The sequence below is a fragment of the Struthio camelus genome, chromosome 11 (genome assembly GCF_040807025.1).
Source record: "Struthio camelus isolate bStrCam1 chromosome 11, bStrCam1.hap1, whole genome shotgun sequence".
NCBI classification, from domain to species: Eukaryota; Metazoa; Chordata; class Aves; order Struthioniformes; family Struthionidae; genus Struthio; species Struthio camelus.
Window position 1 is genome coordinate 25,770,285 of NC_090952.1, and position 26,947 is coordinate 25,797,231.

Genomic DNA, 26,947 nt, shown 5'->3' on the forward strand with positions numbered 1-26,947 from the left:
GTGGCGCCGGCTGCATCTTGCTCCTCGAGGCCCGAACAGGCTCTCCTGGGCCAGCCGGAGGGAGAGGGCTGTCTCGCGGCTGGCCACAAAGGCTGAAGAGCCTTTTCCACGGTTTCTGGTAGCGCAGCGTTGTCCCGGCAGCGCCGCTCGGCCGTGCTGCAGCTCACGCTGCCCGGCAGCGCGTGCAACGGACCTGGCAGAGCTCAGCCAAAGAGGTGCGCTGAGGGCACAGGCGCGATTTCTTGCCGCCGCCGTGCAGGTCCCCGCGCGGAAGCGGACCCCGGGCTCCCGCCGGTGCAGCTCCCCCCCGTTTCGGGCGCCGCGCGCGGGCTCTCGCTCGGGGTGCTCCGGCGCTCAGCGCTGCATCAGCAGCGTGCTGGTGGCCGGGCCCCGCTCCAAGACCGCGCCACGTCCAGATGCGCGGGAAGTTTCCGCTCTAAAACCGAGCCCGGGAACCCTCCCCGCAGCGGCCAGCCCCGGGGCTTTTCGGAGAGGGGAAGAGAAACCGTTGACGTTGCAAACCCGGAGCGTCCGCGTGAGGGGGTTCAGTCCTCCCGTTGTGCTTGGGCCGTAAAACAGCAGGTTTAATCAATACTTTCCTCTTCAGGCCGCGCATCCTCCCTCCTACCCACTCAGCCCCCCAAGGCGGGACCCCCGGGGGGGGAAGGGGGGTCCGGGGGCGGGGCCAGGGCGGCGGGGGCGGGGTCAGGGAAGCGGGGGCGGGGCCAGGGCGGCGGGGGGCGGGGCCAGGGCGGCGGCGGCGGGGCCGAGCGCGCCTGCGCGGGGGCGGCTGCGCGTGCGCGCTGCGGCGGCAGGGGAGGGTGCCGGGGTGCGGCCGGGTCGCGGGTCCGCCGCCGCCGCCCCGCCAGCAGCGGCCGCGGGAGGTGAGCGCGGGGCGGCGGCGGCGGTGGTGGGGGCCGGGACCGGGACCGGGACCGGCGGCGGGGCGGCGGCGGGCGCTGCCCTCAGGGGCCGCGGCCCGGCCCGTGGTGTGGTGTCGCGCCGCGGGGAGGCCGCGCACCTCCCGCCGCAGCGGATTTCGCTGCGCGGGCGCTGGCGGAGGCGTTGGGGGCGCGGCCTTGGCTCGTCGGGGTGCGGTGAGGGCGGCCGCGGCGGCTCGGCCGCAGCGCTGGGCGCCGGCGGTGCGCGGGGAGGAGGTGGGGGGGGGGGCGCCAGGCCGCGGCCGGCGGGCCCGTTTCCTCTTCCAGCGCCCAGGCAGAAACGGCGCGAAAACGGGTTTTAACGGCGCCGCGGGCCGGGTGGGGCCTGAGGGCCGGCGGCGGGCGCAGCCGCCTCGCCCCGCATCGGCGCTGAAAGCGGTTTCCCCGTCCCGCGGCTGTCGGGCGGTGTTTGGTGAAGCCGGGGCTTCGCCCGCTCCGAGATCCGGTCCCGTGAAAGGTGCCCCGGCCGTTTTGTGGAGAAGGGCGTCAGGGCAGCGCGGGGTCACGGGCATCGCGGCCTGCCTCCTCTTCCCGGCCTCCTTCGCTGTCCCTGCCCTCCTCTGCTGAGAGGACCGCGGAGTTGGCCGTGTCTGGTTGTCCTCAGTGGCTGCCTCTGCTCTTACTCGCGTTTGCCCGGGGTTACGGGAAGCGCCGCGCTTGGCGGTGCGTGTCCCGCGCCGCTCCTTGCCCCCGCTTCGCTCGCTGCGCGCTGCTTGTCCCGAGCTTACTTTTCAGCCTGCAAAACCTTAAGCCCTCTTCTGCGCCGGATCTAAACTACGTAGCGCGAAGGCTGCGTTGGGCCCGCGTGCCGGTGCTCGGTTTGCACGCGGGGTTCTCTGGAGAAGGTAAAGTTACGAGACATCTTTGGCGTTTTAGCCTTTGGAGTCTTTCTCTACAATGTTATTTTTAATCATCTTCTTAGACGAGACTTTACGGAGACCTTGGAAGAACAATGGAATCCACTATTTGCAATGACTTGTTAGGAGGAAATTGAGTATGCTGTTTGGTTTGCTCACGTGATGAGGCTGTGGCGCTTCTGGAGCCCTAAGTGCTTTCGCATTGTTGCATAGCAAATACTACAGAGGTCCTTACCTTTAAAATGTGTATTGTGTTTTTTCACTTTACTGTCCTGCTTTTGCTTGTGTGAATTTAATGGACCGCTGAGGGCCTCTGGTCACTGATAACGTCTGCTCAGTTTTTTACAGATGCAGTACTCGGTGCAAATGCAGCTGGCAAATTTTGCAATATCTCAGAGCTCGCGCTATCATACAGTACACGCCGAGTGCATGCTTGTGTCTTAATCATATCAAAACTATTTAAAGAGACTTTTCAAAATTGTTATTGATGGAATGGCCAAGAGTAGGGTTTTTTTTCTTTTTTTCTTTCTTTTATTTTGCCTCCCAAAGAAATTTGAGGGCGGAGAGGGATAAATCAGAGACTCAAAAGTGTGTGTATGTGTTTGTTTATAAGGAAAAAAATACAGACTTTTGCAGTTTATGCGTTGCCCCTCAAATACAGCAGTGACTTTGTTCCAGCTTCTCTTGAAAATAATGTTTAGTCGCCTGGCATTTATTGCCGCTCTAAAAGACGAGAGGATAGTAAACTTCTAGACTTCTCCACCTCAAATGGAAATTGGAGAGACTTTAACTGGACTTGTCATTCACTCTGTAATTTGTTTAATGCTCTTCTTAACAGAACCTTGTGCCAGAGGTACTGTGGTTTTTTTTGTCTGCTTGTTTTTTAACCAACAGTAATGAATAAGACCTTGCCAGAATCTTTAGAAAGTAAGGAGGACATTGATTATTCACCTCTTATAAACTGTGGACTGAGGTGTCAGGGAACTATTGAAGTTGCCTGTAGCACCTAGGAGGTATCTGGGAAAGGAACGGTGCTGTCCCCGCTTCCAGTCTTATCACCCTCAAAGCATGTTAGGGTCATTCATGTGTAAGTAAATTCTGGGAATACCCTTCATGACGAATCCCTGCTTTCACAGGTGATTGCGGAAGGAAAATCAAGTTTAATATTCTGCAGCTTTTGATTATGGCAGGATACATTTCACTTTCATGTACTGGGCGTTCATGTTTGAGTGCTTAGTTCCTGTAGGACTGTGTCTGAACAGATGCACCTTGGTGTAGTGTTGTTTCATAGTTGTGCAGCCATTTCACTAGCTTGTGTCTAACGCCCTTTGGAAATGTTCGTAATCCAAAAAAACCCCTTGGATTCATAGGTCACTTATACTATTGATATTTGGTCACTAAATTCACCATTCGCCAATAAATTATGGAGTATGAGCGCCTGTAGTTAGTGTTGAAGCATTGAGGTTTGTGTGGTTGAGATGCCCAAATCGTCTCAAGCGTAATGCACGTTCACTGTGATTCTCGAAGAAATACTGTTTATGTAGTAATGCTGTGTGCATATCACCCCTGCAAATAATTTTTAAAACAATTAACCAACTTCAGCTGAACTCGATGGGGTAGAGGTCTTAAAAATGTTGCATTAAAGGTTTTGGATTTTTTAATTTTTGTTTTTGAAACAACTTCTTGTGCAAAAAGAAGGAAGGCCTTTGTAGTGTCCACCCTGAGGGAAGGACTGGTGAGAATTGTGCTCTTGTTAGGCATCAGAGAAGGTGTGCAGGAGAGCCCAGCCTCCAGGCAGAGGTCTGTAGACAGCAAGCCCCGCTGGTTCCCCCGTTCGCAGGATGTGGGGCTCGGCGACGTGGACCGTACAGTTCCTGCCGTGGGGCTGGACTCAGGCTTGTCTTGCTAATTTTTTTTTTTCCCCCTCTGGTGCCGTTGTGGCTGTTGTGTGTTTTGTTTCTCTTGCTATACAGGTAAACGACAGGACAGAAATCTGTGTGCAAACGTTGAAAGGCTTTCAGAAGTTCCAGTAGATCATTCATTGCTGAAGGAATAGGGAGAGTGTTATGGATGAGGTCTCCTATTTAACTTCAGTGCTCTCTCTTGGCACGCGTGTGTAGATACATTCTGAAAGTTTGGCACTTGTTCATTGGTTTGGCGCTTGAATAAAAAAAAAAGGAGAGTAAGCTGAGCTATTATGGAATAGTAACACTGTCTTGATTAAACTGCTGAAAGCTCCTTTCTCTTCCCTGTAAGCTCTGGTGGCCAAACTGCACAAATCGAGAGTCTTTTAAACCCCTTTACATGGGCGAAGTTAGAGTTAGAGCTGCGTTATCGTTTCTACTCTTTGCTGAAAGTTTCCTATGTCAGGTGGACAGCGTGAATCATCTCTGATCTTGTTTTTGTTACTGGAAGATGAGCAATTAAGTTGTTTAGATTTCTTAACTTCTGTTTCTCTTTGCTCCTGATAAAGCAGGATCAAACTTCTGAGCCTGCGAAACTGGGAGGGATTGATCAAAGGTGGTGCCTGAACAGAACAACGCAGGCTTTATGCTCATTAGAGGTGATTTCGGCTCAACCCCTAGTGCCTTTTCTGCTCGTATTGGGCCAGAATGGGCCTATGCAAACTGGCAGGTGAGATACGGAAGACCTGACAAACTCTTTCAAAATGGTATCATCAAAGAGCAATATCAAAGCTAAAATCCCCCCAACAGCGAAAAGGCATCTAGCATTAATGTTGCATGGGCAGAAACATATCCTGCTAAGAAGTACTTCCTCTGCCAAGAATTTTCAAAGTGCAGGAAGTATAACAAGTATAAGGAAAATCTAGAAAGCCCCAGAAGAAATCAGGTTCGTGTTTCCTCCCTGTTTTCCTGTCACTGTTTTCTCCCTTTCCTCAACAGACAGAGGAACTCTATTTCAGAGGTATTAAAGGAGAAAATCTAGAAATTTTTCCTGCCCCCACCCCAAATATTTTGATGTAACGTGAAATGTTTCACTTAGATAGCTTGGGGGGAGGGGGAATCCAAATAGTGAATTTCTCCAGCAAATGTCCCACTGAGCAACAAGAGAGCAAGCTGTCCATGTTAATGATACCATAAAATATGTAATTAGGTCAGAAGGGGAGCAGCTCTCCAGACAATGTCTCGACAAGCAGATAGAAATCTTGCGCGTTCCAAGGGAAGCGCCAGGTGCGTGGATACGGAAAGCAGGCTTTGCAGCATCCCCTGAGCAGCAAACTCGCCCAAACTGGAACGCCCATTTTCTCATTCTAAGGCCCTGATGGACAAGATAGGAATAACTCTCCTCTACGTATTTTTGCGCAACGCTGCTTTGTGTTTGTTTTTTTTTTTCTTTGATTCTTTGAAAATAATTCCTATTCTGCTGTGACTGCTAGAGCTCTTGTCCATGTTCTGAGGATCTCCCACCTTAACCGTAATCAGGTCCTTCCTCCTGCATTGCTGGTGGCCTACTGACTGTCAAAATCCCGAACGCTGTAGCCGGAGCTACCTCTCTCGCCCCTTTAGACTCTGTGTTGGCCCCTGTCTCTCGCTGGGTAACCTTTAAACTTGTCTTTGAAACTTAGGGCCAGCTTTCTGTGTCTGAATTCCAAGTCTTGTTTTTGATGTGTTAATGTGTCAATCTGTACTTTTCTGTTTTTCACTTATTAGCTGTTGTACCTGGAGGTATACGCAGAGCCATCCTACTTTGTTTCTTTGCTCTCTCTAAAATTCTTCCTAAAAATTCTTTTGAAGCCCACCATGGAATAATGTTCCTGCTTTCGGTCATGTTCACTGAAGTTGATTGATTGGGGAGTATGGGTAGGTTTTTATTTTTTCTTTTAGCATATATTTAAACTCATTTAATATGTAGTGCCAAGCTCAAGGGTGCTTGAGAAATAAAAAGAGGAATTTTCCACTCAGAAATTTGTATCCCAGCCTCTTGCTATCTTAGAAGAGTTTCATTGTCATGCAAATTGTTTACAAGAAGAAATAAATAGAGACTTTGTATGTCATGAGCAAAGTGATTTGTGGATTTAATAGCAGAAGGTTAGACAGAGGTAATATTGTTTGCTTAGTTGCGGCTTAAATTAAGAGATCCTTTGTCTTCCATATGTAAATCTTTAACCAAAATATACCTGCTCGCAGCCTACAGATTTCTGGAGTGTAGGAGCTTCCTTCTATTCTTTGTTTTGGTTAATGTCTCTACATTTTGCATCCTAGTACTTAATCGTGTGAATCCTGTTTTACTTTATTTATTTATTTATTTTTTCCTTAGGCTGCATCTGCCACAAGTGATTCCTTTTAGCTAAGACGCCTGCAGAGGAGCCTACTTCAGAGCCTGCAGGCTCTTTATTTGTATGTGTGTAGTTCATATTTAGTCTGATGTTTTGGCAAGTTTAAATGGAATTATTTCCTACTGCAAATGTTACTCTTCTAAAATTGAAGCCTTAGTCAAGTAATTGATGATATTAGTGCTGTAAAAGAGCAGTCGTGTTCCAGGCTTTTTTGTTACCTTACTACCATGCTCCCCATCAGAAGCTCTAATGACTTCTTAAATAAAGCCCCAACAAGATAAATAACCTTTGAAAAATATATTTTCGTTAGAAAATTTTGGAACTGATTGAGTCAAGTGATTTTATCTGCCTATGGTACAGGGCACTTGTGACTTTAGAGTGTACCAAAATATGAAACTGCCTGTATTGCATTATAATGTTGGTGTGATGACGCTCTGGAACATCGCTGTCTGTTGTGTGCAGGTAGGAGTGCAGTCCTGGGATACCTTGTGTCCCTGTGAAAAGCTGTGGACGGAAATGAATCGAGATGTGCGCCCCTGGGGGAGCTTGTGGTTTGTGTTTTGAAAACAGATTTTTTTTCCAAGTCTTTGCAATTTATTTATTTTGGAAACTGTGGACTGGACATGAAAGGCTTTGTGTATCTCATTCTTCATATGACTTCTGTTGCTATACTTGAGCTTATAATGCAAGTATCCAGTTAACTTAGCTCTGCCGTTTCCATGATGTCACTTTTTATCAACTGATCAAAATAGCTGTCTGTTGTGTGGTTAATTCATTTGGGAAAAAAATCTTGCTCTGGAATTTTTGGTTGCCATTAAGATTTGCAGCACCAAATCATCTAGTATTTAAGCCAGAGATTTGAATTAAATGCAGGAATAAGCTTTAAAATCTGCTCTCTCTCTGCTGCAGTTCAGTGATATGGCCTTTGGCAGCAATACCAGCTTATGATGTTCCTCCCCCCTGTGATTCGTTCCCACCATGTGCTACCGCTGGCTTGGTTGTGCCAACGCGACTGACTGCGGTAGTGCTCCGTAAACGGGATGGAGCGACCGCTGCTTTGTGTGTGCGGTCACAGCTGCGGAGGAACATGCTGCCTGGGAGGGAAGGGGAAGCAGGGTTCGGAAACATCTGAAGACAGCGTGTCAGGGTGTCGGGGCAGGTAGTGATCTGCCATACAGGGGAAACAGAAGCAGGGACTGGAATGGTGAGTTAACGGTCGCCTCTTTAGATGTACAGTGTTACGGCATTAAAATATATCCGCTCTTCTGTCATTGTTTGCAACAGCTATACCTTTTGGGTTCAGAAATACTATGCTGTATTATATGTTGTCAGTAACAGCGTTCAACCCCAATTAATAATACAATGTTAAAAACTTTTAATTTGTAGTGCCTTTAACTTTATATTAAAGGGGTTTCAGCTGTGGCTTTTGCAAAATGCAACAAATGTTTCTAAGCCTCTAATTTAAGTGACTTTACTTTTTTTTCTTTCTTTCTTTCTCCCAGCCCTGTTAAATGAAAATCTTCGTGCAACTATTCTGGAATAATACATGCAGTCCTGCTGTCAGTTTTTGCTGGTCAGTGATGTTCTTCATTTTACTGATTAACTTTACAATTTGCAGTTGCATACATCTCTCTGTGTTTGACTGTAGCCTTGAAGTGGATTGACTGCTATTTTTAATGCATGAAGGAATTCACGTATGTGCTTTTCTGCCAAAACTCAAAAGTACCTGCTAGATTTCATTTTAGGTGATTCCTGTTATTATAGATATTTAATTCCTTCTGTTTTCACAAAAGATAAACTGTTTCTGGATCTTCTTTCTGCTTGTCTCCTCCAACTTCTTCCCCTCTACCACCCTGCAGGGTGTTTTGGGATCAAGGTTTCCCTGCACTGCTTCCCATAACTGACTGGCTTTCAATAGTGAGTGTGTACATATTTTGATACATCCTAAAGCACTGTATGGTATAGTGAGCACAGTCAATATTACTCATTCAAGGTTGCCTGTTGCAACTTTGTCCCAAAGCTTAAGGTAGGCTATTTCCACTTGGTAGAAAGAAAGTCTTAGTAGAAGAATTATGTGCGCTTACAGCGGGAAGATAGCAGTACGTACCTACCGACTATATCAAAAAGGACAGGGTGGAGACTTAAGCGGTGGAAAGTTGTTGGTTTGTTTGGATGGGCTTGAAAGGGAAGTTGGCGGAAAGGGATTTCATGTCTTTATTAATGAATTACTTCACTAGTGCTCATTTTGATATGTTCCCTTTGCTATTTTGATGGTATCTGAGCTGTGATTTTTCTGGAATGTGCAATATAGTCCCTCCCACTACATATATTTTTTTTCTGCTGTTTGAAGCAGGATATTTTCTGCTGGTTGGGAGCTGGGGATTACAGATAGTACCTCAAAGGCATTTGGGTGAGAAGGCAGATGCAAGTTCCTTCTTGTTCAGGCAGGCAGTGGAAGTTCCAGCATGGAAACGTGCAACAAATGAGTCTGCGTGTAGTTGTTTTGTGCTGTTTTCAAAGTTTCTGTTGTTCATGCGATAAAGACTTAGAATGAAATGAGTTTTAGGCTATATCTATTTGGTTATTACCCCTACTCCTTAGGTATCAGGGAGGGATAGGGGAGTTATCTCCAGTAACAATCCCACACCCTGCCTAGGAAAGTTATTTGATTGCTGGTCTCTCATAGCGTGTATTTTTCTAATGCTCAGTATAAGCTCTCTTTATTGTAGCTCAAGCCTATTAAGTTCTGCTTGTTCTGTCACTGATTAGTGAGAATAATCTGTTCTTGGCTTCTTTAGAAAAATTCTTTATGGATTCTAATCTAGCTATGATGGCTAATTATATTTCAACGAACAGCTTTTCTTATAAGTGCTACTTTCTGAACCTTTTGTCTGGTGTCCTCTCAGCCCTGCAGTTTCTTGAGGTCTAACTGATGCTGAGTTGAGTGGATTTTTCTAGCAAACAGTATTAGTGCAGCCCAGCAATGGATATCTCTGTTTATTATACAATTCTTGGAGGCTTCTTTGTGCTAAGCTGTTTAGACAGTAGAATATGTAGACGAGAGGAAGTGTCAGTTCAGATGGAGTGTGTGTGTGTGTAACCTGCACATGACAGAGTATCTTGTTGTTGTGCCTGAGGTCACAGTCCCTTTCCACTTGCAGGTGCCTTCTAAAGACTTGTCCCTTTTGCCTGTGGGAAACTGGCTGATTATGGCAAGAGTGAGAATTTTGGCTAATTTTACTCATATGACTGGAATGCAGCCAGTTGTCATTGAGTTCTCAACTTGTTCTATCTTCATTCTGCTATTGCCTTTCTAGCCTGTACGCTCTTTATAATGGGTTCTCTGACATCTGGCCGTGATAATAAATTGTTAGCAATATTAAAAACACTCGCTAAAGTTTATCTTTAAAATCACTGAGCGTGCTTTTTTCTAACTTTTCTTCTTGCTTTGTGCAGGACTTCTTTTCTGGGTAAAGAATGCAGACAATAAAGTGCGTAGTTGTCGGAGATGGCGCTGTGGGAAAAACTTGTCTTCTCATCAGCTATACCACCAATGCCTTCCCAGAAGAGTACATCCCTACTGTGTTTGACAACTACAGTGCCCAAATGACTGTCGATGGCCGGACAGTTAGCCTGAATCTCTGGGACACTGCGGGCCAGGAGGAATACGACCGCCTGCGCACGCTCTCCTATCCTCAAACCAATGTGTTTGTCATCTGTTTTTCCATTGGTAGCCCCTCTTCCTATGCAAATGTGAGGCACAAATGGCATCCTGAAGTTTCTCACCACTGTCCTAATGTTCCCATTCTTTTAGTGGGCACCAAGAGAGACTTGAGAAATGATCTGGAAACAGTTAAAAAATTGAAAGAGCAAAGCTTGGCTCCCACTACCCCGCAACAGGGGACTTCACTGGCAAAACAAATTGGAGCAGTCAAATATTTGGAGTGCTCAGCATTGAATCAGGAGGGTGTTCGGGAGGTGTTTGCTGAAGCTGTGCGTGCTGTTCTGTATCCTGTGACAAAGAAGAACACGAGAAAATGTGTCTTATTGTAGTTACCTCGGATAATGGGTGTTCAAAGTTGAATATTGACTAGAATCTTGGAGGGCTCTTTGAGTTAAATTGAAGATTTGCATCTTGCACTAACAGCTCTAAGCAGAAATGGTTTATGCAAAGAATATTCTTGCAGTCTTATTGCTTCAGGGAAACTGAAACAGAAGATTTTTTTGTTTTGTTTTGTTTTTTCTTCCAACTGAGAGGTCAAACATCTACTTAACTTTGAAAGTTCTAGTCTCCAGCTTCTCCAGGGATCACTTGGCTTCTGTTTTTATTCAGTGGAGGAGAAAAAAAGAAGGGACTTCTTTGAAGCCAATCTTTTTTTTTTTACTAGATAGCCATCAGTTACTGGACTTGCTGAAAAGCACAAATTCTGATAACTTTGCTTTAAGTGTAGCTGCTGCTTTTCCTATCCCCTCTTTACTGATCAAATTGGTTTTAGAAAACAGAAGTCTGGCTGTCCAGTTGTGTTAATTTGTCAATTTAAAGCTTGAAAACCATTTGTTTACATGCAAAAATGCCTATAATATTACTGAGCTTCACTTTATAGTGAAGTTGTGATCCTTCATATGAAAAGTTAACATACGGCATATTTAATCCAACGAGCAAGACGCAGGGAACACCTGCAATAATTTTATTAATAGAAGCAGGAACTGATTTCTCCTAATGTAAGGAATTTAGGATAACGGTGAATCACTCATTTGAGTCATTTTCATGCTGTTGAAATGGAGAGGTGGAAGAGGAGTTCAGATACAAGTCTTCCATAATCTTCTAAACTGAGTTAAGGTTTTATTTCACTCTCCAAAGAGACTTTACATTCTGAGAATAAAGTAACAGTTATCTGCTTGAACTAATTGAGGTAATTGGGATGACGTTTCTCAAAGCAAGCTTTTTGATGTGATCCCACTTTCCCTTGGTAGAAGCCTGTTTGCTCTCAAGGAATTCATTGCTTCACTTCCTAATGCTCTTGGAGTCACCACATGAGATTTCATGGCAAATTCCTTTGCTGTTTTTCTCGCAGATCATTGACAGAAATTTTGGAGGCTCTATTTACAGGAATCAGGAACCCTTGTTTCTTCCTGGCAACTCACTGGTAGTTCCAATTAAACTTTTAATGGTTAGCCAGTCACTGGATAAATTTACCTGGGCCGTATTCTCCCGTCTACTAGGCGATCACATATTATAAATGGTTTTAACTGATGTTCCTTTTATGTACTTTTTAGCTTTCTCTAGCAGCTATAGCGAGTGGCTGTTGGCTTCTGTTTTCAGAACGTGCAAAGTTTTTTATGTGCGATTCTGGGACCAGCTGAGAAATGAGCGCATGAAACCTTCCTTAGACTTAACCTTACAGCTTGGTGGTATGAAAGGAGCATGCTTCAAAGATATTTTGTGTGAAACCAATGGTGCTGGCCTGGACTTTGTTGTCCACAATTGACAGTGCTGTCTTTGTCCAGATGCAGCCTCAACTGCTAATTCAGAACTTGCTTTCTTATGACTCCCAAACATGCGAAACTGCGCTGTGTATACTCTGGACAGAAAAAAGCCTTGTTTTAGCAAAACAACGGAAAATACATCAACACAGTTATTAGGGATTTTGTGTTAAATTAACCTTGGTTTATCTGATACAGACAGAAATATCAGGTAGAGACAGACGTTCATATTTGTGCCCTCATTTCCCTCTTTGAAGAGGACGTGCCTTTCTTCAGCTAGTGTAACTGATGCTGACACTAATTACAATTTCTGTACACCTGATGTATGCGCAAACAGGTATTGCTTTGGGAAACTGCAACCCGTAAATGAAAAACTGCAGTTTATCCAAATATTGGTGTATGTAGCTAGTGAAGCAACACTTGAGTTCCAAACATTGCCTGATGGCAGATAACACCAAAACATCCATAATGCCTGATGTTTGTAGAAACCTACAGGCTTCTGTGTATTTTTCTTCACCAAGTGCCATTGTCTGGAGTGTCTCTGCATCTTTTGCACTTGTAGAGGAAGTGCTATTCCAGATGTGGCTCCTACCGCAGCATTCTGCAAGCTGTAAGGGAATAGGAGTATTTCAGTGATGTAACTTCTACTCACCACTTTCTGCCTTTACTTTAGTAGGTAGGCCTTTAGCGTGGGCTTGACTTGCAGGCAGCAATAATTCTGTGCCTTGTAATTCAAGATTATTGTTCTGTAGGTAAATTTCAGTAACTGAGTAAATAGTTTATCATTGTTTAAAATATATTTATTTAAGCCAGTGCACGTTTTTTAATACAGGTCAGGCTTAAATCAACAGTCTAGTTACCCTGGTGCAAGCCCATAACTTTTGCTTAATTCAAAGATGTACTTTAAAAAGTTTGTGATATGTTTGAACTGCTCTTCAATAGACCTTTTATTTCAACAACAGGCACCTCTTTTTTTTTTTTTTTTCCCTACGCAAATTTGCAATTTTGTACTGAAGCTACTACTGTTTTTTAAAAGTTTTTACTCTTTTAGATATTGAAATCTTGTAGTTCTGCATCTTTTGTGGATACTCCTAACTGGATGACAATAACTGTGTGGTCTGTCCCGTGAGCAAACATTGTCGCACACATCCTGTTTCTGTAGGCTCACAGTGCAGCCATCCTGGTGTTAACTGGAAAGAGGGTATGGAGAGAGAAAATTCTACTGCTTAATCAATCTGTTTGAATTGATTACGTTCTTGATTGCGTAATGCTAGAACACTTTATCCCCATCTAGATAACTTAATAGATTGCACATCAGTACTGAAGAGATTTAATACCATTGTGATGAAAACGAGCAGAAAGCGAACTTTGAACAGAACTATGAAAACTTAACTGTTTTCAGAGTACCTCGTTAATAGACTCATTTAAATGCCTTGTATTTCTGTGTCTTTCTGTCAAGAGGAGGAAAAATCCTGCTGGTCTGACAGTTCATTTACTCTAGCATCTGATTTTCATGCGAATGAACCCCAGGGGTGCACAGATCCAATGAACTTTTCCATTCAATGGGCATTCTTTCAGTTTATGATCTTTCCTCTTTTTTTTGTAATTATTAATATGTTTTATTGTAAGTAGTCCAGTGCTTCAGTCTACAATCCATTCCCTTCCTCCCACGTTTTCTTTTTTGTCCCCCCCACCCCGCGGACAGGTCGCAAATACAGACCTAAAACAATCACGTAGCTGGATTTTGTCCATTTTCTTAAGACCAGAATACCCCAGAGTGAAGTTATGAGGATTTCCAAAACTCAAGATTTCTCGTTATCGAGTAGAAATGCAACATGTACGTTACCGTTCACGGAAGAGACTCTACGAAGAGACCGATTTTAATCTTTCAGCATGTGAATAATTCCTCAAATACGTAAGTTTTTTTTTTTTTTTAAATACATTTGAGGCCATCCACACTGAGTTGAGCAGTTCAGGAATTCTGTGTCCGAAGGACGTTAGGAGGCGCGTTTAGATGTATAAATGCTTTGTTCAGTTTACAGCCGTAGCTATTTATATGAAATTGGAAGTAGGAAAGCCTCGCTGCGCCGAACCTCGCTGTGCAGAAGTCGGGGCGCCGCTTGGGCTAACCGCGAGGAGCGAGGGGGGCTCGCGAGGCTTTCCGCCCGGCCGGCTGGAGTGGGGCGGCAGCGGGAGCCCGAGACTCTGACTGCGTGTGGTACTGAGACATACACTGGCAACTTGATTTTATACTATAAAAGAACTTGTATTACAGCTAACAATTTTTAAAGTATTTTCTTTTTTTTTTTTAAATTATGCAAAATTAAATGGTAATAAAACTTTCTTCATCTCTCTGGCTCTCTTATTAACTTTTTTGTGTGTGTGTGTGTGGTAACGCCGCTCTTCTAAACGCAGTTCTTTCCTGTGGAAAGCCGGACTCGGTTTCTTTGAATGCAATAAACGGTTTTTGGTGAACCTGGAAGCCTGCGCGTGCTTTGGTCTCGTGGGGCCGTGGGGCGGCGGCCGGTGGGGCCGTGGGGCGGCGGCCGTTGGGGCCGCTGGGCGACCGTTAGGCGGCGGCCGTGGGGCGGCGGCCGTTGGGGCCGCTGGGCGACCGTTAGGCGGCGGCCGTTGGGGCCGCGCGGGGGCGCTCTTTAGCCCGAGGCGGGGGCGCGCGGCGGCCCCGCCCCGGCAGGGAGGGCGGCCCGGTTCCGGTTCCGGTTGGGGTTCGGTGCGGCGGCGCCGGCGAGATGTCGGACTCGGAGAGCGATGAGGAGGCGGAGGGCGGCCGCCCCGAGCCCTTCTCGCTGGCCGGGTTCCTCTTCGGTAACATCAATGAGGCGGGGCAGCTGGAGGGGGACAGCGTCCTGGACAAGGTAGCGCCGCCGCCGCCCGCTCCCTGGTGCCGGCGCCGGGGAGGCGTCGGGTCTGCTGGGCCCGGCCCGGCCTGGCCGTCGGCGCGGGCTGCGGGACGGCGGGTCCCGCGGGAGCGGGCGGCTCCGGGACGGGGGGTCTGGGGTGGAGGTCCCGGGGGTGCGGGCTGCGGGACGGGGGGTCCGGGAGGGAGGTCCCGGGAGTGCGGGCTGCGGGACGGGGGGTCCGGGGAGGAGGTCCCGGGGGTGCGGGCTGCGGGACCGGGGGTCTGGGGAGGAGGTCCCGGGGGTGCGGGCTGCGGGACGGGGAGTGTGGGGGGGAGGTCCCGGGGGTGCGGGCTGCGGGACGGGGGGTCCGGGAGGGAGGTCCCGGGAGTGCGGGCTGCGGGACGGGGGGTCCGGGAGGGAGGTCCCGGGGGTGCGGGCTGCGGGACCGGGGGTCTGGGGAGGAGGTCCCGGGGGTGCGGGCTGCGGGACGGGGAGTGTGGGGGGGAGGTCCCGGGGGTGCGGGCTGCGGGACGGGGGGTCCGGGAGGGAGGTCCCGGGAGTGCGGGCTGCGGGACCGGGCGTCTGGGGGGGAGGTCCCGGGGGTGCGGGCTGTGGGACGGGGGGTCCGGGGGGGAGGTCCCGGGGGTGCGGGCTGCGGGACGGGGAGTCCGGGGAGGAGGTCCCGGGGGTGCGGGCTGCGGGACGGGGGGTCTGGGGAGGAGGTCCCGGGGGTGCGGGCTGCGGGACGGGGGGTCTGGGGAGGAGGTCCCGGGGGTGCGGGCTGCGGGACGGGGAGTCTGGGGAGGAGGTCCCGGGGGTGCGGGCTGCGGGACGGGGAGTCTGGGGAGGAGGTCCCGGGGGTGCGGGCTGCGGGACGGGGAGTCTGGGGAGGAGGTCCCGGGGGTGCGGGCTGCGGGACGGGGGGGTCTGGGGGGGAGGTCTCGGGGGTGCGGGCTGCGGGACGGGGGGTCCGGGAGGGAGGTCCCGGGGGTGCGGGCTGCGGGACGGGGAGTCCGGGGAGGAGGTCCCGGGGGTGCGGGCTGCGGGACGGGGGGTCCGGGAGGGAGGTCCCGGGGGTGCGGGCTGCGGGACGGGGAGTCTGGGGAGGAGGTCCCGGGGGTGCGGGCTGCGGGACGGGGAGTCTGGGGAGGAGGTCCCGGGGGTGCGGGCTGCGGGACGGGGGGTCCGGGAGGGAGGTCCCGGGGGTGCGGGCTGCGGGACGGGGAGTCCGGGGAGGAGGTCCCGGGAGTGCGGGCTGCGGGACGGGGAGTCTGGGGAGGAGGTCCCGGGGGTGCGGGCTGCGGGACGGGGGGTCCGGGAGGGAGGTCCCGGGGGTGCGGGCTGCGGGACGGGGGGTCTGGGGAGGAGGTCCCGGGGGTGCGGGCTGCGGGACGGGGGGGTCCGGGGGGGAGGTCTCGGGGGTGCGGGCTGCGGGACGGGGGGTCCGGGAGGGAGGTCCCAGGAGTGCGGGCTGCGGGACGGGGAGTCTGGGGAGGAGGTCCCGGGGGTGCGGGCTGCGGGACGGGGGGTCCGGGAGGGAGGTCCCGGGGGTGCGGGCTGCGGGATGGGGAGTCTGGGGAGGAGGTCCCGGGGGTGCGGGCTGCGGGACGGGGGGTCCGGGAGGGAGGTCCCGGGGGTGCGGGCTGCGGGACGGGGAGTCCGGGGAGGAGGTCCCGGGAGTGCGGGCTGCGGGACGGGGAGTCTGGGGAGGAGGTCCCGGGGGTGCGGGCTGCGGGACGGGGGGTCTGGGGAGGAGGTCCCGGGGGTGCGGGCTGCGGGATGGGGAGTCTGGGGAGGAGGTCCCGGGGGTGCGGGCTGTGGGACGAGGGGTCCGGGGGGGAGGTCCCGGGGGTGCGGGCTGCGGGATGGGGAGTCTGGGGAGGAGGTCCCGGGGGTGCGGGCTGCGGGACGGGGAGTCTGGGGAGGAGGTCCCGGGGGTGCGGGCTGCGGGACGGGGAGTCCGGGGAGGAGGTCCCGGGGGTGCGGGCTGCGGGACGGGGAGTCCGGGGAGGAGGTCCCGGGAGTGCGGGCTGCGGGACGAGGGGTCCGGGGGGGAGGTCCCGGGGGTGCGGGCTGCGGGACGGGGAGTCTGGGGAGGAGGTCCCGGGGGTGCGGGCTGCGGGACGGGGAGTCTGGGGAGGAGGTCCCGGGGGGTGCGGGCTGTGGGATGAGGGGTCCGGGGGGTGTGGGCTCTGGGATGGGTTTCCAGGGGGTTCGATCTCTGAGACAGGATGAGCTGGGCCTGGGGAGGTCCAGGTGGTACAGGCTCTGAGATGGAGGGTCTGGGCATGCGAGCTCTGAGACAGGATGAGCTGGGCCTGGGGAGGTCCAGGTGGTGCAGGCTCTGAGATGGAGGGTCTGGGCATGCGAGCTCTGAGACAGGATGAGCTGGGCCTGGGGAGGTCCAGGTGGTACAGGCTCTGAGATGGAGGGTCTGGGCATGCGAGCTCTGAGACAGGATGAGCTGGGCCTGGGGAGGTCCAGGTGGTGCAGGCTCTGAGATGGAGGGTCTGGGCATGCGAGCTCTGAGACAGGATGAGCTGGGCCTGGGGAGGTCCAGGTGGTGCAGGCTCTGAGATGGAGGGTCTGGGCATGCGAGCTCTGAGACGGGATGAGCTGGGCCTCGGGAGGTCCTGGGGGTGCAGGCTCTGGGACGGGGGGTCCCGGGAGTGTGGGCTCCGGGATGGGGGTTGCAGGGGTGCAAGCTCTGAGACAGGATGAGCTGGGTCTGGGGAGGTTCCGGGGGTGGGGGCTCTGGGATGGGGGGTCCCAGGGGTGGGGGCTCTGGGATGCGGGTTGCAGGGGTGCGAGCTCTGAGACGGGATGAGCTGGGCCTCGGGAGGTCCTGGTGGTGCAGGCTCTGGAGGGGGCCCCGTGGGTGCGGGAAAGCGACGGGCCAGGGGGTGAAGGGATGCTGGCGGTGCAGGCTCTGTGCCAGGACTGGACCGGGGGAAGGTCCTAGCGGTCTGGGTTCCAGGACAAGACCAGGCAGCAGGTGCTGGCTCTGGGATGGGACGAGATGGCTGAGGGCTTGGCCTGGCTGGTGGAGCTGAAGGACTCTCCCAGTTGGGATGTGGCTCTGGTCCCTCTAGGAGTCCAAGAAGCACCTGGCTGGGTTGGGTGCCCTGGGACTGGGCAACCTGATCACTGAGATCACAGCCAGCGAGGACGATAATGCGGAGGGTGATGGAGCTCATCTGGATGAGGAAGGTGAGGCCCCAGGTTAGCTCGAGTTAAATGATGGAGAGTCATCAGTTAAATGTGGGATCAGAGCTCTTCTCAGAGGAGATAAAACACACCCAGGTCTTCTAGAGCTGCAAGGAAATCATGATATTATCTGGTCACAGCTCATCTGACAAAGGCCTCACCTCCTTTTTCTTGCCTGAGTTAATGCCACCTTATCTCCTGGTGCTTTTGTACATGCTCTCTTATTCTCTTCAGTTTTTCACTTCTTGTCTCTTTTTCCTCATAAATAAATTTATTCTATATTTTTCCTTGTCTTAAATTCTTACAGCCCTATTCAGCACCCAGACTATTATTATAATTTCTTTTGGTTCTTGAGCTTGTTGAACAGTCTCACTGAGTAAATGAAAGGTCTCTCTTATGCTAAAGCTGGTTACTTCTTACCAGTCTGTATGGGTAATTGAAAAGTGTTGGAGCTGTTGGCTGGAATGAAGGGAAAGAAATCTTCTGATGGGAGAAGTTAATCAAATGTTTTTTTTCCCCTAAGAAAAGGAAACATAGGGAAGGAGTCATATGGGCATAGTGAAGTCAGATGTTAGTAATATATATCAAAATGAAGTGTTGCATGACTAGATTTTTTTTTTCTCTTCTCAGGTTGGGTTAAGAGCACAGAAGATGCTGTTGATTATTCAGATATTAATGAAGTGGCAGAAGACGAGAGCCGTAGGTATAAGCAAGCAATGGGCAGCCTTCAGCCAGTTCGAAGACCAGGTAAATGGGATAAGCATTACTTAAAAGAGGCTGAGGCGACTGGCAGCTAGTGGTATGTGTTTGGGGCAATTGTCTTGACACTGGTTCTCTTAAAAGTATGTTATTGCGCCCTTCTCGCTTGTTACTTCAAGAATCTAAGCTTTTGGGAGACCTTGTTCACCGGATAAAGGCCCTGCTAGATATCTTCTTTTTTTAAGGGCTGAGTTGCTCTTCAAAGTTAAACTGTACTCAGAAGAGAAACCAGGTTCATTCTTTTGCCATGGGATCCCCTGCAGAGAATACTTGATACCTGCTGATCTTTCTTTAACCTGTGTTCATAGGAGCAGAACTATGCAGACAGTCAGCTCCTTCTCAGAGATTAATCAAAGACAGAGTTGAGATCCTGATCCCTTAATGAGTCGCTTCAACCGTAGTATCTCTCTCCTGTTTTCCCCATACATCCTTTTGGCAAAAATCACTGCTCCCCAGAAGGCACTTTGGTTCTCTTGTCAGTTCCAGAGCGCTCTGGCAGAAACAAATCTTCAAACATCTGTGGCTTTTCCCTTTCAGTAGTTGCTAGTGCAATTGCTGAATCTTTTGCTTAGCTCTTAAAGTTGCGTTATACTTAACCTTTCTGTTGTCTTATTGTGACTGATGGAATGTAAAGTTGATTTGAACTTTTTCAACCTTATTTTCTTATTTCTTAAGCAGCATTATTAGCTCTGCAAAGCTTGAGTAAAGAGGGGTGATGGCAGTATGTTTCTTTTCTTCTTCTTCTTCTTCTTTTTTTTTTTTTAAGTGCTCCAGCCTGCTTGCTATCAGTTTACCTTTATCCCTCCATTCCACTCTTTCTTAAATTCCAATTTGGAAAGTGGTTTCGTGCGGGGGAAGTTGAAGTTGTGAGAGTTTTGGGTCTAGTTCAGAAGAGAGAATGGTCATCTTGCTAAGCTAGCATTGACCGTGTCTGCAGGTTGGGACAGAGGAGATGATATAGCTGGGAGGGCTATCTGGTTCCCTTTTATTATCAGCTTAATATGCAGTCTTGTCTCCGGGCTGGTTAGATGACGATGAGGATGATTACGATGCTGACTGTGAAGATATTGATTCCAAGTTGATGCCGCCACCGCCTCCACCTCCAGTACCTGGAAAGAAAGAAGATGAAAAGGATGCAGCTGCCACTGGTGAGTGAGGGCTTTCTTCTCTCTGACAATATGAAATGTCTGAAGGAAGCAAACGCTGCTGCACAGCAGTTCGTTCTACGGCAAGCACCCACGCGAGATCAAAGTTCTAGCTGGAGACTGCATCTGAAGGTGGGTCTTTGTCCTGATATGCAATGAAATGGAACTGTCTGAAATGAGCTCTTAGATTAAAAAATAGAGTGAAATATTATATTTCCAGTGATTGATAAAATACTGATGTTCACAATGAAACTGCTTTTTTATCTCATCCTCTCAGTTGTGGCTGGGAAATTCACCTGGAACGCTTAGGATAAAATGACAGGTTAAACCAGAATGGTACTCGTAACAGTTACAGAGGCTTAAGCTTTGTATAATTTGAGCTATGCAGTAGCTGTGGCATTATGGGGTTGTACTAGGGGACAGGGAGGAAACTTGTTTGTTTATAAGGTGCTTGTTCTATTGTAGTATCTGAAGATGGAGACGGTATCATTTTGCCCTCCATCATTGCTCCTTCCTCTGCTGCCTCCGACAAGGTGGATTTCAGCAGCAGCTCTGATTCTGAGTCAGAGATGGGACCTCAAGAAGCCAGGCAGGCAGAATCCAAGGAAGGCAAACTCACACTTCCTCTTGCAGGAATCATGCAGCGAGATGCTACCAAACAGTTGCCAAGTGTTACAGAGCTCTTCCCGGAATTTCGGCCAGGAAAGGTATTGTAAGAGATATGGGGAAGCGACAGAAACTCTGTTATATGAGCCCTCTAAGAATGAATGATAAAGTATTAAGGGTATGTAGCCCGTAATCACTTAGGTGTTCTGGCTTATCTCACCGTTTTCTGTTTTCGTTTCTGTGGGCTGCTGTTTCCGGGCTACTTTACATGCAGTGCTTTTCCTGCCATTGTAGGAGCCTTTTTAAAAAATGTCATATAAATCAGGGTGTGAAATCATGTTTTGCTGTTGTTTAGAACCGTGGCACGGATCTCTTGAGATGTTTTTTTCCTCTGGTGGAGTAGAGAATGCTTTTCAGATGGTTCAAAAATGGAATGATAACTTAATCTGCTTGCTTTCTGGCTTTTCCACCAAATGCTTGCTCCTCTCGTGTTGTTCTGAACTTGGTGTGCTCTTCCTAAAACAATTTGCAAGGTCTGTATCCTTTATTTAACTCTCCCTCAAAACCACTGTGATTATGGATCAGAGATCCTATCAGTAACAATTTGGTTGAAAGAATGATGGAACAAATCGTAGTTCTTTGCTTTCGTGTACAAAGTGAATTCATTTAGAGTACTTTTCTAGTCACTGCCAAAGAACTTTTCACTGTAGGCTTTACCTTAGCTTTTTAAGATAAAGATGACCGAAAATCGATCGGTACCAGGTAGCAAAAGTAGTTGATGTATTTCAGTAACCTTGAAGTTTTAAAGCTATCAAGAGGAGAAGAATCATGAGAGGGGAAGGATGATAAGCTTAAGGTTACCAAGCAGTTGGTGTCAGCCAGGATAACTTGACTTTATGTGTGTCTCTGCCATAGGCTTTCTGTAAGGAGTTGAGCAGCTTGCATAATTAAATGTCCTGTTTTAATGATTTAGCTAACCCCTAGCTATTAGAGATCTGGATGAGTGTCAACACAGAAGTAGAGGTTAGTTCTTATCTTCTTCTGAAGCACTTGATGCTATCTTGGCTTTGGTGAATTTGATGTTTCCTCTGTTACTGTATTTTGTATCTGCCATTAGTATATTCATTTCTGTGATGCTTAACATGTAATGCAGGGGCTGATTCACTGTTGACAGTGCCTAGCTGCTACAGTGAAATCAGTGCGAGCTGTTGATGCTGAGCACTTCTCATAATTAATTCATGAGCGCTAGAACTAGCAAAGCCTGAGTTCCTATAGATTTGGTTATGAGGATTGGTTGATGTCTTAAGAAGGTGCGTGTTTATGCAGCACTGTTTATCCTGATGGAACCACTTAAAGCAGCCTGCGGAGAAGCAGACTTTGAATTTCACTGAACTCTTAGGAGCTTAAACATGCCTGAAATCTCTGCCTTTGGTAAAACCTTATTGAAACTGGCAAAAGGGCTCAGAAGTTATTTGGTGGAGTTGTGGGGAGGATAACATGAATGTTAGGCAGAGATGGGCAGTGTGATCATGCAAACGTTATTTCCTCTGGAGATCAGGGGCAGCAAGTAAATAGATGGCTTTGCAAATCTTTGGCTCGGTTCCTCTTTCCTAAATTTGTCAGTTCGTTTGGGAATAATGCTTTCCCCCTTCACAAGGGTGCTCAGAAGATAAATTTATTTGTGTTTAAAATACAATGATCATCATCATAGAAAATACAGAAAGGAAAGTTTGTCATGACTATTAGTGCAGGAGGTATGCAGTAGACAAATAGGGAAACTGAGTTGTGTTGGAGATGAAAAGAAATGTGGTATTTCTGGTCTGCGGTGTTTGTTTCTGTGCAGTTGCTTAAGAAAGCTCTGCTCGTATAACTTCAAACTTTGTTCTGCTGATCATTTTATCAACTCTTCTTCAGTCTCCATGTGTCTTGCTGAAGGTTATGAATTGTTCAAAATGAAAATAGTTATTTTCGGGTAGTGTCTCGCCCCGTGCCCAAGGTGTAAAGGCATTCCTTCCCTGCCTTAAGTTTCTTTGTGTCTGAAATTAAGAATAAATCCTTTTGAGAAACAGGTGATGTCAAATAGATGGATCAGAAACTTCTTTCAAAGTTCTTTCTCATTATCTCATGATAATGAGATTGTTGCCTGCTTCAGGGATTGGGGTTGTAGTACAGGTCAAGTACAGGATTTCAGAATGCTCTCTTTCATTACTGCTTTTCGGAGAGGGAAAGCCAGACAAGCATTCCGAGAGTGATTTTCTGTTCTGACCCTTTGGTTTTTTCCTGTTGTAGGTGCTGCGTTTCCTCCGTCTCTTTGGCCCCGGAAAGAACGTTCCCTCGGTCTGGCGTAGTGCCCGAAGGAAACGCAAGAAGAAACATCGGGAGCTGGCCCAAGAAGTGCACATACAGGAGGGTGAAGTTGTAGTTGAGAGTGGAATGGAAGGAAAATCTCCCTGGGAATATGAGTTTGCTGCTCCTCCCCCTCCTGAGCAGTGCCTTTCAGATGATGAGGTGGGCTATCTGAGTCTTAGAGAGGGTCGCCAGCTAGCACTGGGGGGAATACTGGATTGGACAGCGACTTTTAGTGTAAAGAACTTTTCCTCCAAAACAAAACTGGAGGACAGGGTTGGCTTATATTCCAGCTATGCAGAGGCTCCTCTCCAGACCCTAGTCAGTGACTTCAGGTGATTGTTTCTCACTGAGAAGGCTGCGTCCGTGGTACAGGATCAATAGGAGAGCTTATCCTCTTTGTATCAAGAAGAAATCTGTGTGTTCTTGGAAGTCTAATTGCAGAACGTTCTTAAGGCAGCTAGTAAGTATGGAAAAGCACTTCTTAGAAATACTTTTCTCCTTTGAGAATGAGCTGGGAAATGTGAAGGAAGGAACTTGTTTCTGACGCTTAGACCATGAGTGTAACCATTCCCTCTTTTGCTCTGCTTTAGATCACCATGATGGCACCTGTGGAATCCAAATTTTCCCAGTCAACAGGTGATATAGACAAAGTAACAGATACAAAGCCTAAGGTGGCAGAATGGCGCTATGGCCCAGCACAACTCTGGTATGACATGCTAGGGATCCCTGAGGATGGCAGTGGATTTGATTATGGTTTCAAGCTGAAAGAGAAGAAGAAAGAACAGGAAGTTAAAGGACATGCAGATGAGAGGGTGAGAGGAACTGTGGGGGAAGGAGTGGAGATACGTGTGGTGCTGGAGACTGCTGCACAATGAGAGCTTGGTGGGGGGGCAGGTGGATGGCTGTGCAGTAGGTAATATGAGACTTCTAATTTTCCGTCTTTAGCTTAAAAAGCGTAAAGTCATTGCGGGTCTTTGAGCAACTGTTCTTTCCTCTCCAGGATGCAGGGTTGATGGATGAGAAGGATGATCTGCTAGCTGATGAGCACTTCCTTATGGTGACACAGCTCCAGTGGGAGGATGACGTTATCTGGAACGGAGAAGATGTCAAACACAAAGGGACCAAAACACAGCGGGCAAGTTTGGCAGGCTGGCTGCCATCCAGCATGACTAGAAATGCCACTGCATACAATGCCCAACAAGGTAAGTGGTGTTCTGATATCTTGGTAGGAGCTTGAGTCACTGTACTTGGTGTAGTTGAGCTGATTCATTGCATGCTTTCTTCTCCAATACAGAACTTAGTTCTTCCTGTCAGGAAGCATTTTTGGCCAAATTGCAGCTCCACACAGAACTCTGTCTCTTATTTTCTTTCCAAAAACGCAGTAGGTCCCTGCTCAAGGCCTATCTCTTTTATGAGAAGCAGATAGAAAGGCATTTCACGCATCATTATACAGCATACGCAGAGCCAGCCAAACATAACTTTCAAGAGGCTGGTGACCCCAGCACGAAGCTATGGCTGAACGTGTGTTTGTAAACTGTTGGTCATAGCCATACTGATGAAACGTAACAGTCTTTGGGTCTAGGATCTGTGATATGAGGCACAGAACTATCTTGGTTCAGACTGGAAACTGTCCTCTGTCCAACTCCAAATTTGGATTTAAGGCAGTGGAACACCCCCTTCAATCTTCCAACTCTAACTAACCTTACTTTCTTTCCCTTTTCTCTAGGGTTGAACCGAAGTGGCTCTTTGCTCAATCCACCCATGCCACTAGCGCAGAAACCCAGTGTTGCAGGAGTCCTAGGTATAGCAAAGGGCAAAGAAAAGCAGGCCCCTGAGCAACAAGGTAACAAGGGTATCAATCTTTAGCCTAGGTATATGTGCATGTAACACATGTGTCTGTATGTACTTGGGTTCTGTGCAATAGCAAGGTCCTTTTTGGTAACAAAGTGTAGATAAAAAGGATGTGTTTTTGCTCCAAAACCTATTAGAGGACCTACTGTTTCGTTCTTAAAGGGATTCGCTGTGTTTCAGTGGAGCAAAATCTCTCATTGTTGGTGAAAATGGGACTTGAGGCTCTTCTTTCTCTTAGCTTCAAAGTTCTGTTTTCTTTGCCCTTTGAAGGTCCTGCCTCAGAAGGTACAGAAAGAAGGGGAAGGTTGAGTAAATATGCTGTGGGATGAGCTCTAAAAAGGATTTTTGCCAAGGCAGTGCTTTAAGCTATCAGAGTTTCTACCTTACGATCTTTGCAGTTTCCCTGGATGAAGATAAGCCCTGGTACTCTATTTTTCCAATTGATAATGAGGAATTAGTATATGGCCGTTGGGAAGACAATATCATCTGGGATGATCAGGCAATGGAAACCTTCTTGGACCCCCCTGTCTTGACCCTTGATCCAAATGATGAAAACATAATTCTAGGTATGTTTACAGCATCCAGAAATTTGACTCAAATGGGAAAAGATAAGTGGAAGTAGAAGCAACCATAGTCACACCGTAGTGGAAATAAATGGCCTGGGCCAATGCATGTGGCCTTTCTTTGTCCTGATTTTTGAAAACACTTTGCAAGCGATCAACTACCTAGCAGAAGGAGGCAACACTGATAACTAACGGTGTGATATGTGCTTTCAGCTCCAAGCTGAAAGCACTAACAGAAAAGTAAAAATTAATGTCCTCAGACTTGAATTAAACATAATTAATATGACTCTTGCTGTGTTTTAGAAACGACTACCTTAACTTTACTTTCAGGCATGTTGATTTGAAGAGGGGAGGGAGGGAAGTAAACAGCAAGCTAGCCCATGCCATTCGCGATATGGCTTATACTGAGAGGCTGATGGAGCAGATTCCTTAAGCCTTTTCTGGGCTGCAGTACCTGCATGTAGGAATGTTTTTGCGTAACGCTTGTTGGCGTTTTCATTACTGCTGCAAACTTACTCAGGGCTTCTAGGGTTTGAATATACTCTCTGCTTATGTTTCTGCAAGCTGGAGAGATTTCTATCTGATTTGGACCACTAAAAATCACTGCTTTCTCTTAGATCTATGTTTTGGTAACCTTCAAACAGCCTTGTGTAATTTAAGGTTAGGCATATCTTGCTACGCTTGTATATGGCCTGGACGAACATATTGCTATGTAAGCTCACGGGAAAGTGAGTGGAGTAGTTGTAAGGATTTCTGTACCTGTAGTTTGGAATGTTTTGGTATTAGCCAGCAACCTTGAAAATCACTTTTAACTTGAGCTTGGTTGAAATAGAAGCAAACTCAAAGTACTTTTTTCCCCAGAGTCTGAAGTACGAAACACTTCAACGTGTTTCCATGATTGGATGACAGATGCAAACCGTTCTTAACTTATGTAGAGTAAGAGGAGTTCCAAAAGGTTTATTCCTCTGTATAAAGTTGACGCAGATGCTTACCAAGCCCATGCCACTAGGCCCTGCTTCTCATGTGAAAATTGTGCAAGAGAATCCACTCTTCACAAATTTTTATTCATACTACTTTCCTGCAGTTTTTCAGGAATCCCCTTTTGATTCAGGTCTCTGTTACTTTTTGATTCGGACTCACTTTCGTGTTGTAGATGCATGGGGAAGAAAAGGACTATTAAACCACGCATTTGGGGAACGATATTGGCACTTCTTTCCCCAAGGTTGACTAGTTTCAGCTCTTTAGAACAGCTTTGGAAGAACAGATGCTATTTCTTGTGCTTGAGTAGACTATTGGCAAATTATGTTTTGAACAGTGGATACCACCGGTCATCCCCACAGACGCTTTCCTCTCACCCAAATCTACATAAAGCTGAAGAAGATAAGGAAGAGATTTAAGTGTGGAGCTTTTCTGTGTGTGCTGAGCTTGTTTCATCTTAGCATGTACATTGATAGCTGTACTTGATGCCACTATATACACGGGGTTAATGCGTGTTTAGCATCAGCAAGCCTTTAACATGGTACGATATAGTGGCAGGCAAGCACTCTGTGGTAGCTGAGAGAGTCTGTCTTTGGGGGCACTTTGACAGTGTCGTACTACGTTCTGTGGGTCTTATCTGAAACAATAAATATTGAAAGTATCTCTGGCATTTGTACTACAGGTGCACAACTCCCTTTGTTCTGGAGAGGGCAGTTTCTTACACTGTGGTAACTGGGGTTACAGGGGAAAAAAGGGAGAAGTGCAGGAGGAGGAGGAGAATCGCCCCAGGAATGAAACAAAAAGGCTAAAAGGTCTTGACAAATCACCAGCTCAGTGGGAAGCTGGGATGTTGGAAAGGGAACCTCTAGAATCAGTGCCGTCGAGTGTGTTTGCTTGTCTTTTTAGAAATTCCTGATGAAAAGGAAGAGATGACTTTGAACTCTCCATCCAAGGAGAACAAGAAAGAATCCTCACTAAAGAAGAGTCGGATACTGTTGGGGAAAACAGGTGTCATCAAGGAAGAACCACAGCAGGTCAGCATGAGCTTT

At 48.2% G+C, this 26,947-nt stretch overlaps 2 protein-coding genes across 12 annotated transcripts in view; both read left to right on the forward strand.

Moving 5' to 3' along the window:
* Positions 1–788: 788 nt before the first annotated feature.
* Positions 789–13,935, forward strand: LOC104150598 (rho-related GTP-binding protein RhoG). 7 transcript variants are annotated; one of them, XR_011143441.1, is made up of 4 exons: positions 805–884; positions 6,077–6,156; positions 7,598–7,668; positions 9,552–13,935. XR_011143441.1 is itself a non-coding variant. In XM_068956907.1 (4 exons), the coding sequence occupies exon 4, from the start codon at positions 9,573–9,575 to the stop codon at positions 10,146–10,148; it is 576 nt and encodes a 191-aa protein (XP_068813008.1). In that variant the 5' UTR covers positions 6,077–6,156; positions 6,558–6,646; positions 7,598–7,668; positions 9,552–9,572; the 3' UTR covers positions 10,149–13,935. The 7 variants fall into 7 exon arrangements, 6 of the variants coding, with proteins under 6 accessions (XP_068813006.1, XP_068813011.1, XP_068813010.1 ...); XM_068956907.1 differs by lacking the exon at positions 805–884 and adding an exon at positions 6,558–6,646; XM_068956905.1 differs by lacking the exon at positions 6,077–6,156 and having other exon boundaries at positions 789–884.
* Positions 13,936–14,270: 335 nt separating this feature from the next.
* TAF1 (TATA-box binding protein associated factor 1) overlaps positions 14,271–26,947 on the forward strand; it is a 38,672-nt gene continuing 25,995 nt past the window's right edge. For 3 of the 5 annotated variants that reach the window (XM_068956713.1, XM_068956710.1, XM_068956711.1), the window contains exons 1-11: positions 14,271–14,455; positions 17,533–17,650; positions 18,278–18,394; positions 19,435–19,554; positions 20,017–20,258; positions 22,447–22,665; positions 23,097–23,318; positions 23,507–23,708; positions 24,233–24,349; positions 24,756–24,923; positions 26,805–26,932. In XM_068956713.1, the coding sequence (XP_068812814.1) occupies positions 14,330–14,455; positions 17,533–17,650; positions 18,278–18,394; positions 19,435–19,554; positions 20,017–20,258; positions 22,447–22,665; positions 23,097–23,318; positions 23,507–23,708; positions 24,233–24,349; positions 24,756–24,923; positions 26,805–26,932 (1,779 nt within the window). In that variant the 5' untranslated portion in view covers positions 14,271–14,329. The remainder of the gene's footprint in view (positions 14,456–17,532; positions 17,651–18,277; positions 18,395–19,434; positions 19,555–20,016; positions 20,259–22,446; positions 22,666–23,096; positions 23,319–23,506; positions 23,709–24,232; positions 24,350–24,755; positions 24,924–26,804; positions 26,933–26,947) is intronic. The other 2 variants (XM_068956712.1, XM_068956714.1) reach the window with 1 other exon arrangement.